This window comes from Anabas testudineus, chromosome 3, assembly GCF_900324465.2.
Source record: "Anabas testudineus chromosome 3, fAnaTes1.2, whole genome shotgun sequence".
NCBI lineage: Eukaryota > Metazoa > Chordata > Actinopteri > Anabantiformes > Anabantidae > Anabas > Anabas testudineus.
The window spans coordinates 5,077,940-5,105,425 of record NC_046612.1 but is presented as its reverse complement, the minus strand read 5'-3'; the positions used below and the strand labels follow the sequence as shown (position 1 = coordinate 5,105,425).

Below are 27,486 nucleotides of genomic sequence, written 5' to 3'. Positions count from 1 at the left end.
TAATGCATCAGAGCAGGCCCAAATCATGATATTTCCTCCACCATACTTTATGAATGGGTTATCCAGCTTTATGCAGCTTTTATTCTTCTGAAAAGCTCTGTTTGACAAGGCATGGCTCACATAAGCATATTCTTCTTGTACGGAGCAAACTCAAAAAGTTAGAATGTTTTTTGTCAGTCAAAGTAGCTCAAGTCCAAACCCTTAAAATAATTTTCTTCCAGGTATACCAGCACCTGATTTTAATTAGCCTTTTTGGAGGTTATTATTCCAAGGGTTCACATACTTTCAGGCTAGCACTTTTTCAATGGTTGTTCTCAATAAAGAGATTAGATCACAATTGTTTTGTGTTATTACTTTAGTCATATTATATTTGTTGATATTCTTTACTTAGGTGAAGATCAGATCACATTTTATGACAAAATAATGCAGAAAACCATGAAATTCCAAAAAGGTTCACATACTTTTTCTTGCCACTAAATTGACAACCTGTCTTCATTATCTCATAATCATAAGAGAAACATCAGAACAATTTAGTTACTGATGATGAGAAGTAGTGAGAGGTTATTATTTTATAATTGCCCACTCCTGATTAAATGAAACAATGTCTCCCTTTGTACTGATTAGATGACACCATGGAGTGCATTATTTAAAATTCCATGAGTCCACCAAACCTTACACCATGTTAGTCAAGATCCCACTTCTAACATCCCTTGCTATATCTGTGTACTATTGCTATATGGGTAAGGACAAAACAAAAACCTGTGGGTTAAGTAGTAAGATACACTGACAAATACTAAAGGTTGACAGTGTCTCTCTGAACAGAAGAGCAATTGAAGTGAATGTTGACAACCAGGCTCAGCCTGTGTAGGCTTAAGAGAATCAGTGTTTGACCTACTGCCCTAACCTGAAAATTTCAGGCCAGAATGGCTGTGACTCTGAAGGTCTTGCAGGTTGTACAGTGGAGCAGATTAAGGTTTGAGCCCTGGCTTCTCAAGGCCATGTTTCTTGAGAAGTACACCTAGTTTGTGTGTTCCTCACTGGATGAACATATATGCTAAATGACTGAATTAAGAAATAGCTGCAGTTTAAAACTACACATATAAACATATTTGCCATATACAGGCAATGAAAAATGCTGTTGCTCTTGTTTCGTGTTTGTTTTATATGCTGTATATGGTGTTTTTAGTAGAATACTTAGTCTGGGGTAGGTGACTATTACTAAAGACACCCACACTTACTTATCTGAAGGTTAAGCCTGATGTTAAAGACCCTGCACACTTACAAAGGTACTTCCAGTCATTTTTACTGATTAGACTGCTGCTCAGGTTGAAGGTGGACAAAGTTACACTAGAATTATGCGATATTCTGGATTCCCACTACTGATAGATTAAGATATAAAGTACAGGCATATGTGGAAAGGTGTAACGTGAGTGAGGAGTCTACGTGCCCACACAGTCTGCAGAAAAGCTCCCACAAACCAAAAGACCTTAAATGACCTGTGCAGGTGTATCCTCACTGTGCAATGTTTTTAATTAACTGTTGTGTCATAAATAATAAATATTTACTAGAGCTAAGTGTGACATCATATTCTTGTAGGTTCATTAATTATCTTCTACAGCCACCAGGGATTGAAAATGATCTTAAAAGTGCTCCTAAAACATGCATCTACAGGTTGCCACTAATAACTTGCCATACATAAATTGGTCTGACATGCACTAAATGAGCTCCCCCACTGACTGCAAATGGGAATATGTGAGTTTGTAAGAACCGAGTTGTATAACAAGTTTCACAACTAAAAGTCTGTGTTATAAACAAGTGAGCCAGAAATGATTTATGATAATACACAAACAACTTCACTTCCAAAAAAAAAGATTTTTGGTAAAGATTTTTCATGCTCATTGGACCAATTCAGTTACCAGGGGGGTGGGTTCACTCACTCTCAGCCCGGGGGTTACATCAATCCCCTGAGTAAAGGTGAGAACGTAAGAAGGGGCAACTCTAACACATAACAATCCAAATTCACAGTGCCCTTTATTTTTTATACTTATCTGATGTGTATAATAATCTGATGTGCCAATTCCAATTGTGAAAGTCTTATTTCAAGACGAGATGTCACGAGTACAAAAAACTTGTTTACCAGTTAGTTTTTAGTTTTGACTGTCAAACCTGTATGCGGTAAATACAGCAACTTGTATAATCTACAATTTAACTAAAGCAAACTGTTACCAGCAGAATATCTCTTTTTAGCAGGTGGTCAACACTGTTTCAGGTATCAGGTAATAATTCAGGAATAATTGGTAAAAAAAATAAAATAAAAAATAAAAACGCACAACACAAGCCCATCAGGAGGCCCATTATCAGGTTTTATACCGACATAACTTTTCTAACATAAAAATTAAAACAGCATGACATAACACAACCAAACCAAAAATTCCCAGAAACTGACAAAACCTACTGCAATTTACCAAATCCAAATGATTTGATAATCTGCATTGAGTTTGATTATATAAACCATAAAAATAATTTCTACAGTCTGGTTTCACCATGTAGGCAAACAGTGATAATCAAAAGATCAACAATGTCCAAGTGGTGGATGTTTCAGATGGACTTTGGACATAAATGAATAATGGGTAGCATGTGAGGAAAAAAAAAAAATCCACTTACTGGAAGGCAGAACCCATCCTCTTGCCATTTTCAGGAACTCCAGGATCTGGACAAACATCACCCGCAAGACCACTTTGACTCACTGAAAAAGTGGAGGAAAAAACATAAAATATATATATAGGTTTTTTTTGTTTGTTTTTTTTGAAGGCTGTGAACGTCCATTTGATGAGGATATTTTCACACATTCGGGGACATCTTGTTATTGCTAGAGACATGCTTGGCATCATATTATGTTGACAGGTAAAACACTCAATTTATACCACTTTTTCCTACACCACCACTCATAGAAAGATCATTATTGTCGATGTGACCGCAAGCATTGCAATTTTCAATATATGATGACTTTCAAGTGGCTAGGCAGAATTTAGATACTGCACCTGTCAGATGTAACCTCGGCTTTTGTTGAGACTCCAACAAAATGAGACATTCACTTTAGATCCATTCTCTCCCGGTTCAGGATTGAAAATACATCAGCCTCAATATGAAAACAAGGACGTTTCCTTTTGTGTTTATTTTTCTACCTGACAGCTATGATAATCATGACGCCTTTCATGAAAAAGCATCTGTGGATAGTTACTGTTCACATTATCATGATCAACTCTTTTTAGTTGTCTACCTTTAGTCCAACCAACACAAATTAAACATTTCTCAACCATCTTTTGGTGAACATTAGCATTAATATTAGTGCAAATTGTTTTGATCTGCGCCAGAAGCTGGTTATGAATTAGCTACACTTGTTACACCTTATAGCTCAAAGGTGAGTTCATCTGGGTTTAGGTCAGCTGCTGTCCTGCTTATATACCTGCCCCACCCACAGCCAATTACCTGGACCAGGTGTGTTCAGTCAATCAGAAGCTGGAAGATACCAATCTCAGATAATGGTGGAGTTGGGGTAGCTTCCAGCTTCTGATTGACTGAACACACCTGGTCCAGGTAATTAGCTGTGGGTGGAGCCAGAGACAGTTGAAAACCAGACAGGACCCTCGAGGACTAAAATCCCCAGTCCCTGTTTTAGATGTGGGTGTAACAGAGGGGAAAATGTTTTTTGTCATTTTGTTGTAGTTACTTTTCTAGTATGGACAATAAAAAAAACGAAAGTCATTTCTTTCCTAAAAGAGCTGAAACACTCAAAAAAAGTCACCTTTCCCAAGTGTGTGCTCATTATAAATGCTACTACTGTGCAGCAGACAGGATTATTTTTCGATTCGGACAGTTAGAATAAATGGAGGATTCTGTTGTTTTAACTCAGTAGTTTTAAGAATTACGCCTCATTTGCCTATTGACTCACATCACATAGTGAATTCATGCACAGTCATAGAGTTTGAAGGTTCAGAGTGAGCAAATCCAAACATGTAGTGTGCAGAATTACATGATGATTAAATAAAACTTTCAGGGAGAAAGTGTAAACATATGTTGCAAGAAATTAAACTGGAGGAACAGCTAGTGGTGGAAATTAGCGATTTATTGAAGAGAACTGTCCCCCGTCCTGTCATTTCGGCATCTCATTCCCTCCTGTTTTGCTCATCCATCTGCATGAGCTGTCCTGCTCCTAAAAAGCAGAAAAGCAAAACACATGACAAATTCTGGCCAGCTCATATTTGAAACCTTGTGTTGGAAGCATCTGCTCCATGCCTAAAATGTAATGTAAATGTAAATGAGACCAGGCAACATGACAGGAACTAGTTTAGACTAGCTCAGTCTTAATGGAACTGCGTAGATGAATAATGACGGTTAGCAAAACACAAAAAGAGGGGAGGCGAGGAGAGCATAAATAAAATGAAGGAAATGAGAAGATGCAAAAGAAGGGGACTGCAACAGCTCAAAGAAAAACAAAAGCTTGAATAATGAAAGTGAAATAATTCCAGAGTTATAAAATGTAACCTGGAGAAAGAGCAATATCTGAACTTGTAATGCCTCTGTTTTTCTCTCTTGTATCTTTTGCACTTGCTTCTCTCTCACGTCCCGTCGTCCTCATCTGCTTCTAGCCTACTCCCACTCACTCCTTCTCTCTACTTTTGTATTCCCAGCTTGCTCACCCTGCTTTTCCTCTCACACACATTAGCTGCAATTTACAAAGGGATGCCAAAGTTTTGTGCATCCTAGCATAAAAGATGGATGAATGAGTTGCTGTGTTTGTGTGATTTTGTTATGTGTGTGCTGATGGGCTGTAAGTGTATAGACACTGTGTACGCGTGTTTGTGTGAGAGATGATGTAAACAGAACAAGCCGACTTGTTGCTTTGCTGTATTTTTGATGTTCTGTCCAAAAAAATCTCCACACAAACAAACGTTAAAACACACTTTCTCTGTTGCGCTCTCTCCTCCTTTTCTCTCTCTCTCATGTTCAAATGCTTTTCATTGGCATCCAGTATAAAGGTTCCTATTGCTGAAACAAATCCAGCTCATGCAAACAACATGAGATTGTCATAGAATACAAAGCTGCCAAATTTCACTGCTGGGCAGATGTCAACAATCCTCAAGCAGACTTAATCACATATTTGCACTTAAAAGACCATTCAACATTTAAACACAAGCTTATGATGCATAACGTCATTACCATATCATCAAAGTGTCTTCAGCAAACCTTTCATCTCTTAAAAGTAAACTTTTTAGGAATTTGTTCAAAGTGATTATTTTCTTGTTGGTGCTCATGTAGTTGCATTTCTGACGTCTGTAGGATGCTCAACTTTGTGTTAGAAGTCCACTGCTACAGACGCACTGGAGTTATCAACTACATACTGTTCAATACTTCCTGACATTTGTTTAAAATGAACACCCATCCCTTATAATTGTTAATATCCCTGTAAACTCTACAATATAAAGTGGAACAAAAATGTTTCCTGCATAAACTAGTCATCTGATTTTCACCAATGTCACATATATAAATAAACACAATATTTCTAAGCTGACAAAACAAACACAGTTACAATTTTTCCTTTTTTTTTACTGAACACACCCATTAAACACACAGACTGAAGGTGGAAAAAGTAAGTGAAACTGTGTTTTAATAATTGGTTGAACCAACTTTACCAGCGATGACATGAAATGACATGAAGTGAACGGTTCACACAAGATGTCTTAAGAATATGTCTGAGCTGAAGCAGTTCTGTAAGGAAAAGATCCTCCTGGATGTTAAGCAGGTCTCATCCACAGCTACAGGAAGAGGTGGTTCAATCAGGTATATTTTTCCCCATAACTCTGTAGGTTTAATGGGTGTTGTCAATAAAGGCATGAAAGATTGTGACTGTTTTATCAGCTTAGAATATTGTGTTTGTTGATATTTGTGACTTTGGTGAAGATCAGATCACATTTCATGACCAATTTATACAGAAAACCAGGAAATTGCAAACAGTGTCATGGCTTGTTCTCGCCACTGTATACTGTTGCATGCCCTGTTTGAATTGTAGTAACACTGTGGAAAATAATATTTTATAGCCATATTTTAAAGAACCCAGTAAGTGAACAGTATTCAACAAGGCAATGAGGATAAAGAGATTATGTGGCTAATGTACCATTTGCATTCATAACAAACTTTGCCAATGCATCTTCAAAATGTGGTGTGATACTCAAATCCAAGCATGCAGTGTGAACAATTATATGAAGGTTTAATGAAACCTTTGAGTAGAAAGTGTAACAAATAGGTTTTGCATAAAATGTATATGTTGGAACAACATGCACATGGAACAACAGTTGTGGTGGAAATCAAGTCAACATATGCAGTTATACTGACATGAGACGTGTTTCTGTATTTATGCATGGCTCATGTAGGGATTAGGGGAATAGTAGTGTGCAGGTTAGCACTGTCACCAGCTGTGTGGAGTTTTCTTTGGGTTCTCCAGCTTTCTCCCGAAGACATGCAGTTCGATTATTTCTCTGACTCTAAATTGCCACATAGGTGTGGACGTGAGTCTGAATGGTTGTCTGTCTCCATATATCAGCCGTGTGATAGACTGGCAAGTGTACCCTGCCTCTTGTCAGCTGGGATTTACTCCAACACCTCTACAACCTTAACAGGAAATGGATGGAAGTACAGTAGACAACATATAGGCCTACAAGTATATATATATATATATATATAGATATGAATGTCAATTCTTACTTGTATCATGGATCAGAATTTAAAACATGGAGTCTTCTTTTCCCCAGGATTTCCTGGTTTCAGAGTAAGTGTGGAAACCAGGAAACCATCAACTGTTAAATAATGCAGTATAAAAGAAAGAGCTCACTGACCAGCCAGTACTACACAGTATTCGACATGCCAAGAGGCATTCAGGTGATGGAACTGCTGCCATCACCGTTATCCCTAACTGCAGCCAGATTAGATCTGACACCTGTTTGTTTTAGTGTATCATGAACTATTAGTTATGGTCATCACAAATATTCAAGAGTGTGACACAAAGGTATTTTACAGACATAACAAAACCTATCCCAACAATTTAAAATTTATGTAATATCTTTAAGACGTATAATTGTCAATGTACACACCTGTACATTTCTGATTTCTAAAGATGAGACCTGAGACTTTTATTCAATCCTAAATGCCACAAAAGTACAAAATGTACTGTATCACATACTGCATATTCAAATTGCGGCAAAATAATGTTATAAGCTTCTTCAATTTTGTGCTGAAAATATATGTTATGGTTGCTCCTATGTTTTTATCTTTTCTGCAGCTTTGCTGTTGCTTTTTTGTGGTAAATAACTTAAGTTGAAGTTCCTAAGAGAAAGAGTTGCAAAGCACTCTCTCAGGGGATTGTAGAGAAATGCTAAACCACCACTATAGAGGGCAATGTAAAGATGGATAAGCACAAAAGACATTTGCATTAAGAATGCAAAACATGTAGCACAAAGTTTTGCTTTTATAAAAGCTGAACAGAAGAAGCATTAAAAATGAAATGGTGGTCAGAGAGACAATGAGAGAGGGTGCAAAGTGAAGGTGAGAGGCAGGGGGAGCGTGGGAGAGTACATTGTGCGTGAGTGTGTGTGTGTGTGTGTGTGTGTGTGTGTGTGTGTGTGTGTGTGTGTAATCAGCTGACGAGTGTTTCAGGTAAGAGCTTTCGAGGTGCTCTTCAGATGCCTGCCAGTTGAGAAGCAAAATGTGTGAAGTGCAGTTTGTTGATATGCTCTCTTCCGTTTCTCTCCTTTGCTCTTCTCGTTGCCTCTAATCCACCCTGCCCTCTCTTTCTCCTCCACCTTCTCATGCTCACAAGCCAAGCTGAAGTCTACCATCTATATACTGGCATCATAGTACTTCCCACATAAAAACAGCCACGTCACTTTTACTTGAGTAGCCCACAGCCGACACCAGCATGCCTGACAATCCTGAAGGAAACACTGATTGTAAATCATGCTCACACAATGATGATTCATTACACTTCTAGGTCATTGTCTTGGGAGTAAAAGTCCTTAATCACAATCTTTCAGCTTCTCTATAATTATGACACATCCTCAGCACTAAGCTAATGTTACTGCTGAGAGAGGGCAACAACAAGATGGATTACTTTTATTTGAATCAGTTTACATTGTTCTAGCTGCCACTTCATATCTTTGTCTTTTAATTGTCTGTCTATAGTTTTGCGTATAGTTTGAATTAGTAGTCAATGTGACGATTATTTAAACTTATACTCATCTGTATCAGAATGTGCTTTACAATGGGCAAGAAGCTGTTACAGACAGTCTTTAAGAATATGATTCATCAGCACTCATTATTATCAGTCTCTGGTTCTTTGTAATGATTATGTATTGCATAATGACTGCGCATTCGCCACCATACAGCTATAATATTACTACTTGGAATTATAGAGTACAATGTAAAAAAGTGTTGTTTAAAGAATAGTTCGAGACTAAAAGTGGACAGTGGCTTTACTTTTCAAAAACTGTTATAATGATCCTGGTTTCCAGCCTAACTCTACTAGTTTGGGGTAGTGAGCCTTCAAACCAGTGTGAGAACCCACATTTACTCAATTTTGGTCCCCGCGATTAAAAATGCTAGCTTGTGTTTTAATGAGCATGGGTCCCATGGTAAGAAATAAAATTTCTCATTTAGGTCCAGGGGTGAAAATACTTAAGGGATCTCTGGACTACACATTTAACAGTCATTATCATCATTCTTTGGCTCCACATAATGATTACAGATATTAAAGCCCATTCTCTACAGTGCAGTGATAATTTCACAAGTGGGATAGGTACATGTGAGAATCTTTAAGGGCATAGGCAAGAACCAGCGGTGATTATTGTGATTTTACTTCATCATCGCGTTATAATTCACACAGTACACTGTAAAATGAGAGCTGGATCCAATAGTGCAAAGTGTGCTACAAGTCATAAGGCTAACTACGTATGGTTAGTGGATTTATCACCTTTCTGACAGTTTCAAAGAAAACTGAGAAATTCTAACCTTGTAAAAGTAGAATGGCAGAGTTGCTATAGTGGATTGCATTAGATTGTACCTAATAAAGTGGCCTGTGTGTGTATAATAAACAGATTCGCCCTGGGAACACACAGAGCCTGCCAGTTTTAGTTTTAATTGCAGCAGCATGAAGAGGCACACAAGCACACAAGACATTTCTTTTTCATATATACACACACAAAAAATACCATACTAATGTTAATTGCACCAGCACATGCTTGGCTGAGCGTGTAAATCGGCAGAATTATTGATGAGAGTTTTATTATGAAGCAAAATGCTAAGGAATGAATGAGGTATGAGCTCGGGTTTCCGCAATAATTAAAAGCCTCTGTCACAAGATCTGAATGCTGTTTTAGAGGCGTCTCCAAGCTGCCAAGAAATATGCCTGCCACCCCAGGCTGTAGAGATATTTATCATATTTATCATTGACTTAATAGTTTTATTGCCTCATGGTCAAGTGTTATATTTATTTTGATTCCTATTAGCTGCTACTAAGATGGAAACTATTTTTTTCTGAAGGCCACATGAAAACATGACTCGATCTCTCTATAACCACAGAAGACATTCAGCTGCTCACAATACTATGACAATTATGTGTATATCTCTATACAAACAAATATTTTGTCCAATTTAAAGATTTTAAAAAGCTGCAACTGAGTAGATGCTCAAACACGACCACTAAACCCTAAAAACTGAGATACACTGTGTAGCATTTTTGTAATAAGGTCATACTGTTATGATGATGGATATCCATATTAAACAACGCCCATAAAGAAACACGTACAGCCTTTCTCCTAAAAATTGTGCTTTTATAGGACTAAACTGCAAATACAAATATATTTTGTTAATGTAATTGCAAGATTACATTCAACATAATGAGGATGTGTTGTCACAATTGCAGTGATACTAAAGATTTTTATGACATGTTCCCACACGACATATTTTTTTCACCCAACATAACACTCAGTTTGTCTGACTATAGCATTATTAAACAATTTAATGGTTGTGTTTAGGCAGCCACAGCTGTCACAGAGTGACTTAATAGAGCCCAGTTGAACTATAATGAGACCACAACCTTTCTCCAACCAAGTATTTGTCCTGCCTAAACCTAACCAAACACACTGTTGACTTTAGGAGCAATGCAATTTTTAGGAGACAGGTTTGCACGAGGAGTTGAAATAATAAAGAAAAGGCTGAAATGAAAGAAACCATTAACAGACACAAAATAGAGGCTTATAAATACAACTGTTGGCATTTAACATAATGGTTGTACTCAGGGTTGACACAATAACAAGATTACAGAGCAGCAAATCTGATTTGACTTAAGACCCGAAAAAAGGAGTTGGTTGGCATCCAAATGGACCATAGATTTAATTTAACACTTCTCTCAGTCTCAACTAAACTGTACTTTCATAAGCTTCACAGTATATGCATTATGTTTTCACATTTTTGAGTGAAGCACAAACACTTGAACCGACTGCATTACAAGCGCTCACACGCCTTCACATTGAGTTTTATTGCTCTCCTCTTTTTGCTTGTTTTTCTCATTGACGGGAATTTGCAAAAGGAACATGTACATTTGAAGCACTGTGTGGGTTGGTTTGCAATTAACTGAAGTGCAAGACTAGTTTGAACAGGTTAGAAATTGACTGTTAGGAGATTTAAAAAATGCTTCTATAAATACATATATTGTGCTTCTTTAAACACAAATAATTGCTATTTATAGAACTGATTTCATATGAAGCTCAAAACCTTTTAAAAATGACTAAAATGAGTGCATGGTAGTAATTCTTGTCTCCTTGAAGGGTAAACCCAGTGAGAAATAGATTAAATAACTGCTCCTGCTACATCAAAGATGGATGTATGGTGTGTGGCCTTGTGAATATACCCTATGTGTGAGAGTGTGTATGTGTCTATGCACAGGTGTGTGTGTGTCTGTGTGTGTGTGTGTGTGTGTGTGTGTGTGTGTGTGTGAACTTGAGTTTGAAAAGGGCTGTCTAAGTAACGTACAGTCACACTATCTGCAAATGCACAAGAAACAGCAGAAGGTGGTTTTACTTACAGACAGCATTTTTATGACTGGAGTCTTTACTGGGCATCATCTTCACCCCTCTAGACTTCAACTCTATTGCTTTCTTCACTGCAGAAAGAAAATGAGACAAAGGTTATTTATTATATTATGAATCAATTCTTAGACTTATTACTGCGCCACTTTTTTTTCAAAGCATTTATTATTTCCAAAGTTGTCATTCAGTGTGCATCAGTTATGCATGCAATCGCTCTCCCCTTTCCATAACTGGGCTACAACACGGTTGCAGAAAATTAAAATTAGAACAGGATGAAGGAGAAGAGATTAAAAGACACAGAGAAGTGGGGACAAAAAAGGAGAAGAATGGAGAGAAGAGCAAAAGAGAGGAGCAGCATTAAAATTGATCCCATCTATTTAATCCTAAGTAGCAGTATTGCAGAGGATAACAGGAAAATCTGTGCTACTGCACACACACACTAACACACACACACACTGATAAAGAAAAGGCAGACAGAAAGGAGATGACAAAAGTACCAATGGCAAACACCAGGCACATAACTGAGGACAAGACAGAGAGAGACAGTAGTGAATAAAATATGCACCTTAATATGCTAATCATGCCATACAACCAGTCAGTTAGATGACTGAGCCTGCTAAGTGATGTCAGACCTCTGTCCCTATTAAGCCTTATTGTTTTCAATTTTACTATATGCATTTACTATACAGTGCAAAAACGACCACATACTGTATTCCCAGACTTGTCTTGTTGGTGTTTTGAATATGTGGATTAGTTTGTAAATGGATTGTAAGAAAATGTGGCTTTGTAAGACTGTCACTGTTGATGCAACTCCTAAAACACACACACACACAGACAGATGTTCTCGCATTCATACTCTATACAAACATGTGCACGTGCACAGCATCCGTGTACAAAGGGAGGCAGACTGAACAAGACTGACAGAGTGTGACATACCTTGGTACTGAGCGCTGAATCCTTTTCTTCGATGGTTGCTGTCTGAGGTGAAATGTATCCGAAGCCAGTTCTTATTTGATATCACTGGTGAGGGCAGGGTTGTTCCAGTCAGCCTGGAAGTCAAACAATAAAAAATATATAAAAACACAAGGTCACATTACATAAGTTTTTTTTTTCTACTTGTGTATTGTGTATTAACACTATACAGTGGAGCGAAGGTGTGATGCAACAAATGCTCGAGCATTGCAGATCACACACACATTTGTGTAATAAGACAGAGAGCCCATGCATGTCCAGAGTATAAACTGCAGTATGTTACTGTTGCTGTGTAATTTTACATGTTTGTACATATCTTTACATTTTTGCATACACTGTTATATTCCAGTGGGAGTATCACACACAGGATGAACAGTAGCTTTCGCTTTCAGTAGGATTTAAACCTTGAACTTCTTTCTAAACAGAAAAAAATGCAGTTGTTAGAGGATAGTGCTTCAAAACTGCTGCCATGAGATCACAGATTATATACTGCAACACAAACAAGGGTATCATACAAGACACACTTGTGAATAACTCTAGGTTGCAAATGTCATCTTCTGAGGATCTATACATCATAAAAATATCCCTATGTGAAGAACAATTTTCTAGAGAGTTCAAGGTATGATTTTAGTGTCACTCTACATACTCCGAAGTGCAAATTGAGGCTGTAATTTAAGGGAGGATTTACAGCAGCTGAAAGGCAATTTGTTCCACTGCCTTACAAAATGTGGGAATTATCCCTTCCTATAATGATCACCAATGACCAAAAGTAGGTTGTATGAGAATGCACAAAGTATGGTAGAACTCCCACATCTAACGGAGGAATATTCAGTAAATCTTTGCTAAGAAATTATTTTTAAAATGCAGGTAATTACATATATGAATACATATATTAAATACATTTTGATGCAATGGTTTGAGGTGTTAAAACATATTTTTTTTGTGATTAGAAGCCATTCTTGGCTTAGGATACAAAATTAAAATGTATCCCATATATGTTTTACATAAGGTATTATGAGAAGAGAGAAGGTGATGGAGAAGAGGTGAACGGAGATAGTGAAGTAGTCATCAAAGTTCACATCTTCAAAAACAGTTTTTAAAACATCACCACTGAGACAATGAGTTGGTTGCCTATGGTAAGTCTTACATCAGCTTTAGCTGTTCTCACATTCGTTACTAACGGCAACCAAGGCGGTGGTAAAAAAAAAAATTAAATTAAAAATGTGGGGAAAATAGTGCAGTGAGACAGAAAAAGGAAATGATGTAAGAGACTGCTTGGAAACCAGTGTTCTACAATCCTCCCTAGAGCAACAAGGGCCACTGTAACTGCCCTTTAATAATGATGCAGGTATACTGAGTAGATAGAGAAAGACAGTAAGGGAGGAAGAAAAACAGATAAAGAAAAGGGCAGAAACAAAATATGAGAAGCAATATCAGGTGCACTTGTTAGAGGACCTTATTGAGTGCTTATTATAAGAGACACAAAACTCTATCTCTGTGAATACAGTTGGTCAGGTTATCAAATGAAAAACGACAAGCTGAAGAAAGAACGAACGTCAGGAGAGTGAAGGTACCAATCTACCTGCCTGAAGGCGCTCTACTTTACAGAATACACACAATGAGAAGAGTTGAGCATGATGAGTCAACCACTGCATTTATCTGTTAGCATGGTTAAATACAAGGTGTGATTGTGCGACATAATGAAATGACATGTATGATAAAGAGCATCTAAAAGCAAACCACAAACCGCAGCCGTTTTCAGGGTAATATATTAGTTAGCTGAGCCACTGTGTACATATGAGATTGGAGCATTTTCTGGAGTGATTGAATGAACAAATGTAATTTCTGTGTCTCATTTGTTTGATTGGGTTCCCTTCATCTAGTTTTAGGACTTTAATCACATTTTAGGTTGTATTTATGCAAAAACTGAGAAAATTTTAAAATGATTCACAAACGTTCAAGTGTCACGTTGTACAGATTTCTAAGCTCAAATAACACAGCAGGCAGTGAATGTAGTGCACTATGCAGTAAACAGTTCAGGGAGTGATTCTATATGGTCCTGACCTTTGACTTCTATGTTCAGAGGGCAGAAGGAAGTTGATCTAAATTCTCCCAGGCTTCCAGTAGTGGAACAAATAGAAACAGAAATACCACAGTGTATAAATATCCTGTTACAAGAAAAAAGCTCTGCATTAAAATTGTATTTTAGCTCAAAAGAGAGCTACTTTTTGAATAACTATGATATTATTGGATTGTAATTCCTAATGATCATTTTAATGTTGAAGCAGTTAATGATGGATCTCATTTTAACCACCTTACACACTGTTTCAATGATCACACTCTGAATCTAACAACTATAATTTGAATTATAGTGGACACTGCTGGGTAGTTTGTGAATTTCACACTAGGGGTCAATAAAACCATATGATTAATTGTCTTTTGTGTCATTAAGCAGAATCTAAACTACATTTCCATAGACAACCTGGCTGGTATAGCTTGTTTGCCAAAGAAAATACTATTTGTCTTGTCAAATAAATGCAGAAAACTATACAAGTCGAATATAATTCTTCTTCTAACTCTGATACAAATGGAAGCATAAAGTAGTCTAAATTAGAAACATTCTCATCAAAACTGTACATAATCACAGTGCTTGAGCAAATGTTACGATCTGTTGCTGAAATCCGAATGCACTCTTCACTTAGCTGCAATATTTTGTGTATCATTTAATGCCCATATTCAATTTGGTCCATTTTTATGTGACTTAATTTTGTTGGAACTAGATGTGTGGGGCTGACTCACTTTCAATGGTTAGTCTTCAAAACACATTTCTGTCCTGAAGAAAAACAATTACCTGTTCACTATTACTTTGGGAAATCACTGCTGGTATTGCACTGTTATGGTCTCAGGTCCTCCGCATTTGCAAAACAGAGGTTATGTACTGGAAGATACTATTTATATGTGTGGAAAGCAAATTCAGATTGTTGTAAATTTACTCATTTGAAGCACAAATCAACTGGTATCACATATCCAGTCGGATTAATCACACAAGAATACATTTTGTACATTCATTTCAGCAGTGAGCTCGGTAGATCAACATATTGGTACCTTGATGTCACCCAATTTTAAAACCCATCTGTGCACCTCATAATTCCAGCTTCTGTAATCCAATATTAAACCCTTTTACAACTTGATTAGCAAAACATTTGTTTACTGCCAGCAGCATCTTGGAGGAATACTTGTGGGAGTCAGAGAGTGAAAACATCTCTTCTGGCTTCTTCCCCTTTAAGATTAAACAAACAATGCCATAAAAATTGTTGTTGTTTTTTTTGTTTTTTTTACATTTGCAATAAACATACAACATTTTGGTGCTAATGTTGACAGCTTGTGTACAGATGGACAGGTTAAAAGTTAAAAAAGCATTGCATGTTCATCAAACAGTATTTTATATTATTTATCTTTTAATTAATGTGCATTTAAGTTAATTATTTTGTGTAAGTGTATGTGGCACACTGATATTTACTTAACATGCCCTGTTCATCTGTGTCCTGCAATGCTGAATACACCTGACATATGTGGTTGACATCATTGGCTGAAAGCTGTTGGGGGAAGAGCCTGCTCTGTCATGTGACCCAGTAAGTGCTCGTGGCCAGCAGTGATGGTGTTTCAAAAAGATTAAGAGTGATAAGTCGCTCCCAGAGGAGGTCTTTACGCACAGTGCTTTGGAAGATTTGTTCTTGTTTGGCCTCTGTGCTGTAATAAATTAAAACACATTTTGGTGATTTGGTGTCTCCGTTCTGCTCTTTAATGGTAAGAAATCAATTACAGCAGCTTTAACAAATGTACAGAGGGCTTGCAGAAAAAAGTAGCCCGCTTTAAATTAAGCTTAAGCTTTTTTTAGTGGCTGGCACTGGGTAAAGGTAAGATCTGGGATTAGATTAAGGTCAGGGTTGAATCAAGGTACATAGCAGTCGTGATCAAGGGTACGGTTAGGAGACATAATAAGTTCTAAACAGAGCATAACCAAACAAGTGTGCATGTAGATGAAAGACTATTTTAACTTAATCAAATAGTCAAATCATCAAGTCATCATATATGTGTGTGTGTGTGTGTGTGTGTGTGTGTGTGTGTGTGTGTGTGTGTGCTCCAGAGAACAAAAAGATAGGGAAATATAAAAAGTAGAGCGAGACAGATAAAAAGTGTGTGATATGCTGCATCTCTTGCATTATTCATGGGAACTGGCCTGCTGCCTGACATTGGAATGAGAGGGAGACAAGAGGTCAGAGAGAAGGAAAGAGGGATGAAACCAAACTCAAAGGAAGAGGAAGAAAGACGAGGAAGAGTGTGGACAAACTCATACAACTTTGAAAGCACACAGAGACGGTAGGTGGAAAAAAAACTGAGGCTGCAGCACAGGTGGAGGTGGGACACGGAAATGAAAGACAGGTTTGACAGAGACGAGTAAAGCAGGTTTTATGATGACAAAAAGAAATGAAACAGAGAGGAGGGACGAGAGGCTGTGGAAGACCCCATGGGACAGGAAATCAGGAGCTGTTGGATGAAAAAGACAGGAAAAGGGGGTGAGAGAAAGAAATTCACTTAAACGAAAAAGAGGAGAGGGGTGATATTAGCTGAGAGGAGAGGCCGAAAGTGAAAAGAAGGTGAGACAAAGAGGCATGTCTAAATGAGGCTGGACGTAACAAATGTAACACTGCAAAGGATAGAGATAAATGAGAAAGAAATTGAGGTTGGAAGGAGAAGAGTGATAGTGAAATGGAGAAGAGGGGAAAAGAGAGAAGCGAAAGTTTTAATCCACACGAGGATAAAACAAAGAGGAACGTGGAGTAGGAGTGACACAAAGGAGTGGTTGCAGAACTGAAGCAGAGAGAGGAGAATAGATCAGAGGGGAGGAGATAAGAGAAAGAGAGAGGAGAGGTTTGACAGACCAGAGAGGAGTAGACAATGAAAGAGCAAGAGGCCAGGTCACAAAACAGAGAGGAGAAGGGGACAAAGGAACCGAGAGCAGGAGAGAGGCATTTCTCTGCTTACTGTAGCACTTCTATTATTACATCTCTGCCTTTTTGTGATACATGAACATCACAAAGACCCAGACATAACTCTCCACCATCTGGCTACTGTTGTTTTGGCCCCTGCCCTCTCTGTTGTCTGCTTGTATTGCTGGCAATACATTCTATTAAGTTTATTATACTGCTGTACTTATTGCAAGTCCCTGTGGATGTAAGCATCTGCAAAATGACAAAAAGGCACTATAAAAATAAATGATTGGATACAAGTCAGAATAGTTGGAAAGCACATTATCCACAACAGATAGCTGTTTATTCCAAGTGCTTAGTGCAAAAACCCTGGTACGCTGGTACTTTTAATCTCATAACATACCCACGCACTCACACAGAAACACACACGGAGTCACACAGCCAGTAAACATAATTTAAAATGTAAATGTAATAACAGGACAAGAGGGGTGTTAAAAAAAGAGACAAGCTTGTGGTTACAAAAAGGGGAGGTGGGAGAAAGGGCAAAGAAGAGGAGTAAAAGGGGGAACAGCAGGAGAGGATCAGACTTTAAGAAAGGAGTGAAACGAGATGTAACGGAGGGACATGACAGGAGAGCAAATAGGAATGAAGACTGTATCAAGTAGAGAAAGAGGGTAGAAAACATCTAAGTCGATTTCTTTTGCAGTCACCGAGTGCATCACAGCAAAGCACGGAGGATGGAGGTTCATCCAAAGATTCTGCAGGCATGTTGTGATGCTCTTTGTATTGGCAGAGTCCATGTTTCAGTGAGTGGGTTTGAGGGTCTGTTCATAGGATCAAGGAATCACACTGTTAAATCTTCCTGAGAAAAACCTACCAAGGTTCAAGCTGCTGGAAATGAAACTTTGGGGACTCTTGGTAATGGGAGCATGGATTCACATTTGAGCTACTTAAATTCATTTTAACAGTGATAGAGATTTACAATTATATTTTTTTGTGTAATGTTCACAACTGTTTGCTTGTTGCTGCATGTGTGCAGCTCTGTGGGGATTCTTCTTACAGAGCTAAGTGCTAATATCAGCAGAGTGGTGTCTACCACAGAGTTGTCAGGATTCATCCTCTGGGGACTATGGACACCACACAACAGGCCCGATTTGTGGATCGAACTGTGTTAGTCGATACATGGAATTATTGGCAACCAGAGAGTTTTATTAAGTCAGAAGTCTGAAAAACATAGAAAGAGAAGGGAGTGATTTATTTGTGATTTTACTGAAGTGATATATCCACTTTTGTAAAACTACTTGTTAAAATTACAGACCAATGTAGTGAGCAATAAGGAACCAAATGTGATGTGCTTTGAAAGACTGAGACTGAGGAGGTGAGGACAGAAAAGGAGCAGAGACAGAAGAGGAAGAGAGCAGAAGACGAAAGGAGAGCCAGAGGGAGTGTTGAGGAACAAAGAGGGAAAAAAGAGGAGGACAATAAAGGAAGAGGAAAGGGTAGAAAGATGGAGGTTAAGATGTTGAAACATGAGATGTTTTAACATCAGGGAAGTCCTGCTCCAAACCTGAAACTGATAAACAGAGCTCATTTCAACTTATCAGGAAGACAATCTATTCAGATCGAGAGATAAACAACCGCAACGACATTACAGATAACGGCCTATATTACGTCTAAAACCTTTATCCACGAGGAGCTGTTTATGTGTTCTTCAAATTCAGGTCACCGAAAATCCTGGATTTAAATGAAAATGGTGGCAGTGGTTCAGTAGGAAAATGGTCCATGACTTCTAGTGTCAGTAGTTTGACTGTGTCAAAGCTGCAGCATTAATATACAATATTATATTAACACATGTTTTGTTACCTGGGGCCTCTGTGGGGGAAACCGGGGTCCAAATACGATAAACCATCTCCTCTATGTGCTTTCTAATTTGTGTTCACTGTCCAGGTTACTTTCCTTTAGTTGTATCTGGATCTTCACACTGATCCATGCAAAACATTAGCAAATATGTGCACTGGAAAAGAACTGATAATCTTTTTAACTGCATGCAGAAACAGCTGAGTGACCTGTTGACATTTCACTTGCGAAATTCAGTAGGTAGAAGCAGCACAAATGCCTCTTATTAAAATCTGTCTTTCCATCTCACTGACCCGTCTCTTTCTCCCATTGTGTCTTCATTCTCTCTCCCATCCTCTATAAAATCTTTTCTGTATGTCAGTGAAATGCAGTTCACATTAGTCAGTAACTTTTTTGCACATTTTTTCCTGACCTCACTCAGCAGGCAGGTTTCAAAGCATTCAGTGCAACTATTAGATTATGTAAGGTTTGAATGGATTATCTTAGGTTGTAAGACATCAGGTGTGTGTGTGTGTGTGTGTGTGTGTGTGTGTGTGCGCGCGGTGGTGTTTGTGGGTATGTGTGTATAAGTGAGAGCTAGTCAACCTGACATTCAACCTGTCAGCCAGACAGGAACATGAAACAGGAAATTGCTTTTGGGACAGCCAATCAGAAAAATATCTCTGTAAACAGGAAGAACCCATCAGAGTGGTCCTGTCAGGTGTCAGTCATTTTCACAATGACCTGCCCACAGGCCTCAGTGAAAATGTCAATCACTGCTAAATCCCACCCCTGGAGAAAAGCATTAAGAATTGTATAAGCCTGTGAAGAAGCCCATTTAGGTTTACTCTTCTATGATTAATTTAGGGTTAGATCAGTGAACCTTCATTAAATATACAGTATAATGAGTCTGGGTGGCCTCTGGAGCTTAAGATACAAACATATAACAACAACATCCCTGGTCCAATCCCACCTTGGGATCTTTGCTGAATATCCACCTTTCTCCCTGTTCTCTTTGTTTGCATTGGCACTGTGACATTTATAATAAAAGAAAAATAACAAACCAAAAACATATCATCTTATCTAATAATGAGTATTAAAGTTATTTTTATGTTGTAAGCCCAGTACAATATAAAAACTACTACTAATACATAACTTTATATATTAGTTTGCAGATGTAAATTATTCTTATGATAGAAAAATATAATTTAAAGACCTTTAGGTGGAATCTGTATTAATTTGTATTCATTTTATGTGCTGAAATAAATTTCCATTACTCACATTATTATTATGATTTCTTTGGCCATCCTACAGGTGGTAATGTATCTGCTAAGGACTCAAAAACCTACAGTTGTTGCAGCCACAATTCTCCATGTGATAAAATGTTGGGTGAACTCTCCAGTACACTTGCATCCTTCCCCCTGCATTGCAGAGGAAGGGTTGACGGTGGTCCTTGAATGTTGTCAGAGACAAGCTGTGTGTGCGTGTGTGTGTGTGTGTGTGTGTGTGTGTGTGTGTGTGTGTGTGTGTGAACTAAAGTGTGTGTAATGTGTCAGAGCCTAGAGAACCGATCAACAGCTCACAGTCAGAGGGCCACTTAAGACCTGACACACACACACACACACACACACACACACACACACACACACACACCGTATCATGAGAGTGCCATGGTTGATGTGAACTGCTCAGATGGTGACGGGACTAAACATTCAATTATTCTCCATTTCTTTTGTTTCCATCTGGTTCTATCCTTTCAGCCCCCTTCACTCCACTTATGTATCTGTCGACCTATCAATTCTTTTTCTCTGCAAGTTGCACCAGAGTCATGAAGCATTTTTTTCCACACAGAAGATAATGTCATTTCTTTATCCGAACCAGGAGACAGTTTCTGCAGGACATAGTTTATAAATGCATTATTTAGTAATCATACAGTATTTACCAGTTTGAAAAGATTAATAAAGATTAAGATTCCACAATTGCAGTGCCACTATTACACGGCATTGCCTCATTTAGCTGCAGACATACCTGGCACAAACATTTCTTATTATTTTATTATTTATTGATTTGAAAATACCATGTCAACTTTGCAGATGCCTTGAGATACTTTGGTAGTGATAAAGCTGGCACACACAGTACACACATCTACAAATACAGTTGTATTAAAATCAGAAATTTGAATTTATTTCAATTTAATTCCAAATAATTCCCTGTCCTTAAAGAAGCTGAAAGCAGGTTACCACGAACTAGTTTGGGGTGGAGTATATTAATTTCTTAATGTGAGACGTATTTGTTTGCTCTTTTTCAGCCATAAGCTGCTTCACAAATAGGTAGATCCCACTTGTTTCATGGAGGCACAGACTCCACAAGACCTCTGAAGTTGTCTGAGAACGTCAGCATGACATCCATTAAGTCCTGTGAGTTGAGAGGCAGGTTGGGGCATTCATTGGTTGGACTTGTTTTCTTAGCACATCCCACTGATTGAGATCTGGGCAATCTGAAAACCAAGGTAACACCCTGAACTCTTTGTCATGTCCCTCAAACAATTTCTAAACAATGTTTGGACCACTATAATCCTGCCATGAAGGGGTGTACTGTTTGCAGCAATGTTTGAGTAGACTTTTCAAAGTAACACCAATACCAGAAGCCTCACACTACATCCTGGTGCCACCTCTTCCCCACTTAAATTTCACACACACATCTGTCCATTCACATGATGTAAGAGATTCTGATTAACTAGACTAGGCCTCCTCCTTTGGTTCCATTGATGGCTCTTTCTGTGATTGAAAGAGGTCAGCATGGGCACTCTGACTAGTCTGCAGCTACACATCGTGTACACAGCAAACTGCGATGCACTGTGTGTTGATGTTGGCCCTTCATAGCCATTACAGTCTCAGCAGTTTGCACTACAGTAGCTGTTCCAAGGGATCAGACCAGACACCTTATGAGCCATTTTGGAGATCGCTTAGCCATGGTTTTAATGTTGTGGCTGACCGTTCACACTGAAACCGAGGCACCATCCAAAAAAACTCACAGTATCCAGAGTAATGTCAATTTCTGATCAGACCCACAGTCGCTCACAGGCATCTCTGCTGTTATTACAGAGGAAGGCTGAACCACTTTTTCACTTTCCTTTCTCTAAAATTCCCCAGCAGCTCCAGCAACGTGAACTAGTGACAGCCCTGCAGCTTAAGACATTAGACTGCCTCCACTCCAGCAAAAACACATCTGAGCCTTCACCGGAGATGTGTGATATTCTGTAGAAACCAACATGATTTCCAACAGCACGCTAACTTTAAAAGCCGGAGTGTGACCTGGTACCACAGAGTGGCAACTTTCAAACAAGACCAAAGAAAATAGGAGTGAAAACAACAATCTATCACCTTCCCTGTGGGATTTGAATAAATCAGGAAAAGCAACAGGACTCCTGTGCAGCTAATCAATCAGTAGTTGTATCTGTCCTCCCCAACAACATCATCAGGCCTCTTTTAATATTAAATACCCCCCTTGAAAGTATACAAGTTAGAGAAAATTGGAGGGAAAACAACAACTGCTCGCTTTAATGCGAACAAGTCAGCTCACAGAACAATAAAGCCTCTAGGCTACTAATTCTTGGAACGTAGGATCCTGTGTCCCCACCTAATTTACAGAACAAGCATATGGTGTTCACATTCATGTTTGTGTGTGTTTCATATCCTCTTGATGTAAAAAAAAAAAGAAATGTCATGTCTTAAACATTAGCTGTGATCTGCTGCTTCCATTATGTATGTATGCACAACGCCACTCAGCACATGATGCCTCAGTCCTGCTGATGTTCACTCCCATGTGCTCAAACACACTACTTTTCCTATTCAACATTGTGGTCTGGGTATGAATGTATATATCTCACCATATGCTCGGTGCTTCCGTCCCGCTGATTTCCAGGAAGTCGTATTTGTCCTCTAATAAGAAGTCATTGAAGACGAGAGCTATAGTGTCCCCTGGTTCAGCGAGGATTGACCACGTACAGTCCAGGTTGTTTTCATATTCAGCAGGGTATCCAGGGCTGGTTATTGAACCCGCGGTGCCTCGTAGCGTACCACCGCATGCTCCCTCCGCTGGGGACAGAGAGGTGGAAACACAGAATGAAGAGGGACAACAGCTCTGCAGCATACAGGTGTTTTTCATATTTCATATATTGATTTTGGTGATTTCTTTGTTGGGATGGCTTTTGTTATTGTATTTTAGGACAGTTTTTTATATCTGTTTTATTAGTTTCACTATATCGCTGTTATCATCTCTATTTTGTGTGGGCACAGTGGGACAGTGGTTACCACTGTAGCATCACAGCAAGTAGTTTGTAGAGCCCCGCTCTTCACCATGTGCCTGTGTGAGTTTCCATGTAGACGCACAGCTTAGCTTGAACGTTGGTTAAGGTGATGGATTGTCATTACCACTTCTTAAGTGCAATAGTCTCAAATTGTTTCACTGCTTCTATTTGTACTTCTTATTATTAGCTACAGGCATAGTGCAAATAGCAATATTCTGTATTACACATGCAATTCAAACTACATCTTGATTGGCAAATATGTTTTGTAGCTTCATTTGTCATTTCTGTTCAAAAAATAACATGTAACTCTTATTATATATTTTGCAAACATTATACATAACATGATATTACAACTTATCACATCCTCGTTTCCACCATCACTGAATTTCCATTAATATATCATCTGTCAAACATTATCTTCACACACTTGAGTGATTAATGAGAGGGAATAAAGTAAATAGCATCAAAAAATTGAACAGACACAAAAAATTGTTAAGTTAGTTGAGTTAAAGCCTCAAGAAAAAAATTAAAGAGAGATTTATCACAAGATACTGAATCCCTGTGCTGAGCTGTTCAACCATCTTCCAGCCCTTGTGGTGAAAACCTGGACAGATAGGTTCTTGTCACCAGTCTAATGAACCATCAGAGGGACTTTGCTTGAGGATTGTGGGCTTCATCTGTTTCATACAATGGTTTGTTGCGTAATTTGAGTCAAACCATACTGTGCTTTAACAGTAATCAATACTCCAGCGCTTCTCATCTTCCTTCGGTCTGTGACCTCCTGTTAAGGTCCCACACCAATGATTTATTTCTGAGCCAACAGTGGTACTGTATCTCTGTTTTGGAACATGAGTCTGTGCAAGTTGTCACATCAGTTCAAGTATGACATGATAAATGATTTAGTTTAGGAACGAGAGGAGCTCCAAACGGCTGACACAGAATCAAAGAAGAAAAACAAACTGAAGGTCTTACCTCTACAAAACGGTGATGGGAAGTCCCACTGTGCTCCACTGCCAGGTGATACAATACACGTGAGGATGCTGTGTCCCTCCAGTACAAACCCTGACTCACAGCTGTATCGGATCTTGTCCCCCATGTTGTACCGCGAGCCATGAATGACTCCATTTGGAATGAGGCCAGGGGTGCCACACGTATGGCTGGGCAGGACTGAAACACAGAAGAACAGGCAAATTGTTTTTTGATTAGTCATATCTAGATTTATTTATATATTAAAAAAAAACAATTTAGCCCTCAATAAACCAAAAACAACCAATTTAAGCAATTGAACAAGGAGCCAAGCAGGTTAACAGCAGAGAACACATTTATTATCCTGGCTGTGTTTGTGCCAGTATCTAATGGAAGACAGTGGTTTACCAGCCTTTCTGGCTTGTATCCCCTTAAAATGAGTGTCTTCTTCTACTTCGTTTTCAATCAAGCAGTAATTTTAGCTCCTAAGAGTGTTTAATTTGGGTAATTCTGACTTCACCAAGGAGGTAAAACAATGAACAAACAATTTGTCACAAGAGAAAAGAAATGAGCAGAATTCCTTAATCAGTTAGCCATCCTCCTTAGCTGAGCAACTTGCCGTCACTTGGCAAACTTTAGTGATTTGCTTGTCTTGCATTCACTCGATACGTTCAGTATTCAGAATTTGGACTGCAGTAACTGTTTGAAACGCTTAATGTCTGTGATACAAATTGTTCCTTAAAAATTTCCAGCATTTATTGTAATGTCTCAATGTACTAAAATTAAAACAAACTAAATGTTCCTCAGCGTTGTTCGTTCCCAACACCGTTGCTGAAGTTGACTTTTTCTGTCAGCGTTTCCTCCTGTTTCAAGCACCTTTTGATGGTATAAGAAACCGCTCAGTGACACTTTTCTTTCTTTGCAATTCATCTAAAGGGGTGTAATGCTCTCTCTGTATTCCTTTGTTAATGTGCCATTTACTTGGCATTATGATACATACAGCAATATACTGTACAACTTCCTGCAGCGCGGTATTGTCCAACTAATGCTTCAGGGGGTGTAGTAATAAGTTTGTTCTAATGCTGCCTTTGCACAGACAGAGGGTCAACACAATTCGGGACACCTGTAGGAACAGTGTGTATAAACTTTATAGACTTAATTCACTTCCCTTGCTTCAGGAAAGATTTAAGTTTTTAACACCTTGTCTGAAAATGGGTGAAAATATGAACAAGGCCTTTTTAATAACTCTGACATTCACTTTATTTTTCTTTTTTTCCACCTCTGGCACGGTACTGATTACCTTTGTTCTATTTCAGGTGATTCACTGGACCTGAGCAGCTCAAATTGAAATAAAACGGCAAAAAAGGGGACAAACTTTTGTTTGTTCTGATTTTAAAGTCTTCCCAGTGGGCACTGACCAAATTCCAAATATCAGCAACACAAAATGCCAAAGATGTGTATGTTTGGTTCTCCAGAAACCTAAAAATATGTGTAAGTGACTGTGTGATATTTAGATGTCGGGCTAGCATTTTCTTCCAATGTCCTCTAATCTGATGTTGCCAATTCTTAGATGACACAGCTCTACAGTGGGGGCAGCGACAGGCAGCTCGTGGTATAACTAGGCCAAAATAAATGGATGACTGTAGCCAACACGCCTTATCTCCACAGAAGGGGCAGCAACACAGGCTGTGGCTGTAGTACAACCTGGACCAACTCCACAGCATCTAACCCTAGTGTACGCTGTGTGTTATGTGTATTTGTATAACTGGAGCATATTAACATGGTGGGTGTGCAATGTGTGCATGTAATGTGTAGTAATGTGCAACCAAATGGTTTGTTTTTATGTGTGTGTGTGCATGCATGCAAAGTGCAGTGCATCTACATGTAAGGGGTATTCAGTCAATCCGTGTGTTTATGTACAGCGTTCCAATTAAACGCCAGCGCGGTAATTAGACAAAGCTCCACCACGAGACCCTGAGAACTAGGACGGAAAGAAAGAGCGAGGGGTGGGTGATGAGAGGAAGACATAGGGAGAGGAAGATGTGAAAAAGAAATGAAGATCAGGAGGCTGACAGGAGAGATGGCGGAGACACGGGTAGAGGGAGAGGAGGGGAGGACATGGAAACAGGAAAGAGGAAAGACTCCAGTCAGACAGGAAAAGAGAGAGGTGGACTAATTACAGAGGGCCCTAAACATGTATAATTTACTCTAATTGACTCATTGTTTGGATTGTATGAATTCAGGCTTCACAGGCAAGTTACTCACAGTCAGCTGACCATGCTGTCCTCCATGCAAACATGCCTCCCGATTTGTTTTAACAAGGTGAGACACGCAGCCAAATTCAAAGGCCAACTGTAAGCAGTGACTGAAGGACGGGTAGAGGAAGGGTAAGAGCCAGTGGAGAGAAGAGAGAATGAAAGGACTCATGTGTCCGAGATAAGTCATTAGTCACACTCATGTGACCATACAGTCCTGTGTCTGCCAGGCTGCAATGTTTTAACGAGTTAGCCTGTTACACAAAGGTAATCCCTCATTTAGACTAATGTGTGAAGAAGTCATCTGAAAGAATCATGGGGTATTTGGGAAGGATAAAGCATTCACAAGTATTGACAGCATCCAGCTAATCTCATACTTACGCACAGATGCATTTTTCCTCCAGCCCTCGCAGAAAACATTTAACTTCTGACAATAAGATTTAGTTCTCTTTCCAGTTCTCTAATGTTAAACAGTGCGGCTTAGTATTAGGTTTTGAATCACAATATCATTTGGTTCTTCTGCACTATGCAAAGTAGTGGATTACATGCAGTACATAGAACAATAGATGTGAGGTATGGACAGTATATGGTACTTCATTTTGACAAGGTCTGAATGCTGAGCATTTTAAATCGGTATATGTGCATACAGCAGGTGATGGCTATATAACTGCATTTAGAGGAAAAAGACGTTTTGGAAACTTTTTTATTGCTTATTCACTTTCATGCCAAGAGTAGATGAGAAGGTCAATACCACACGGGGCCAGGTTGTGCGTTTCACTTTGTGGATATGTGGCAAGCTGATACAGCGCCGTGCTCTGCACCACACATCAGGCTCTATAATAGATTATACGGTTAGCTCCTGGTTCTATTAAAGTTCCTATATTAACATTGGCTGAAAAATAAAATGTTTCACTTTATTAAAGAATACTGCAGCTTTCAAATCTCTTGTCAATTTAACTCCTCTGTTTTATTTAACCAAAAAAGAGATGAAGGTGAGATATTTTTTATCAGGAGCAGGG

General features: G+C 38.7%; 1 protein-coding gene across 1 annotated transcript in view; it reads right to left on the bottom strand.

Annotated features, from left to right (window-relative positions):
* LOC113174926 (CUB and sushi domain-containing protein 1-like) overlaps nt 1-27,486 on the bottom strand; it is a 330,106-nt gene that overhangs the window by 145,071 nt on the left and 157,549 nt on the right. The window contains exons 4-8 of the mRNA XM_026379140.1: nt 24,219-24,413; nt 22,827-23,034; nt 12,075-12,187; nt 11,135-11,212; nt 2,665-2,746 (exon numbers count right to left, since the gene is read on the bottom strand). Coding sequence (XP_026234925.1) covers nt 2,665-2,746; nt 11,135-11,212; nt 12,075-12,187; nt 22,827-23,034; nt 24,219-24,413 — 676 coding nt within the window. The remainder of the gene's footprint in view (nt 1-2,664; nt 2,747-11,134; nt 11,213-12,074; nt 12,188-22,826; nt 23,035-24,218; nt 24,414-27,486) is intronic.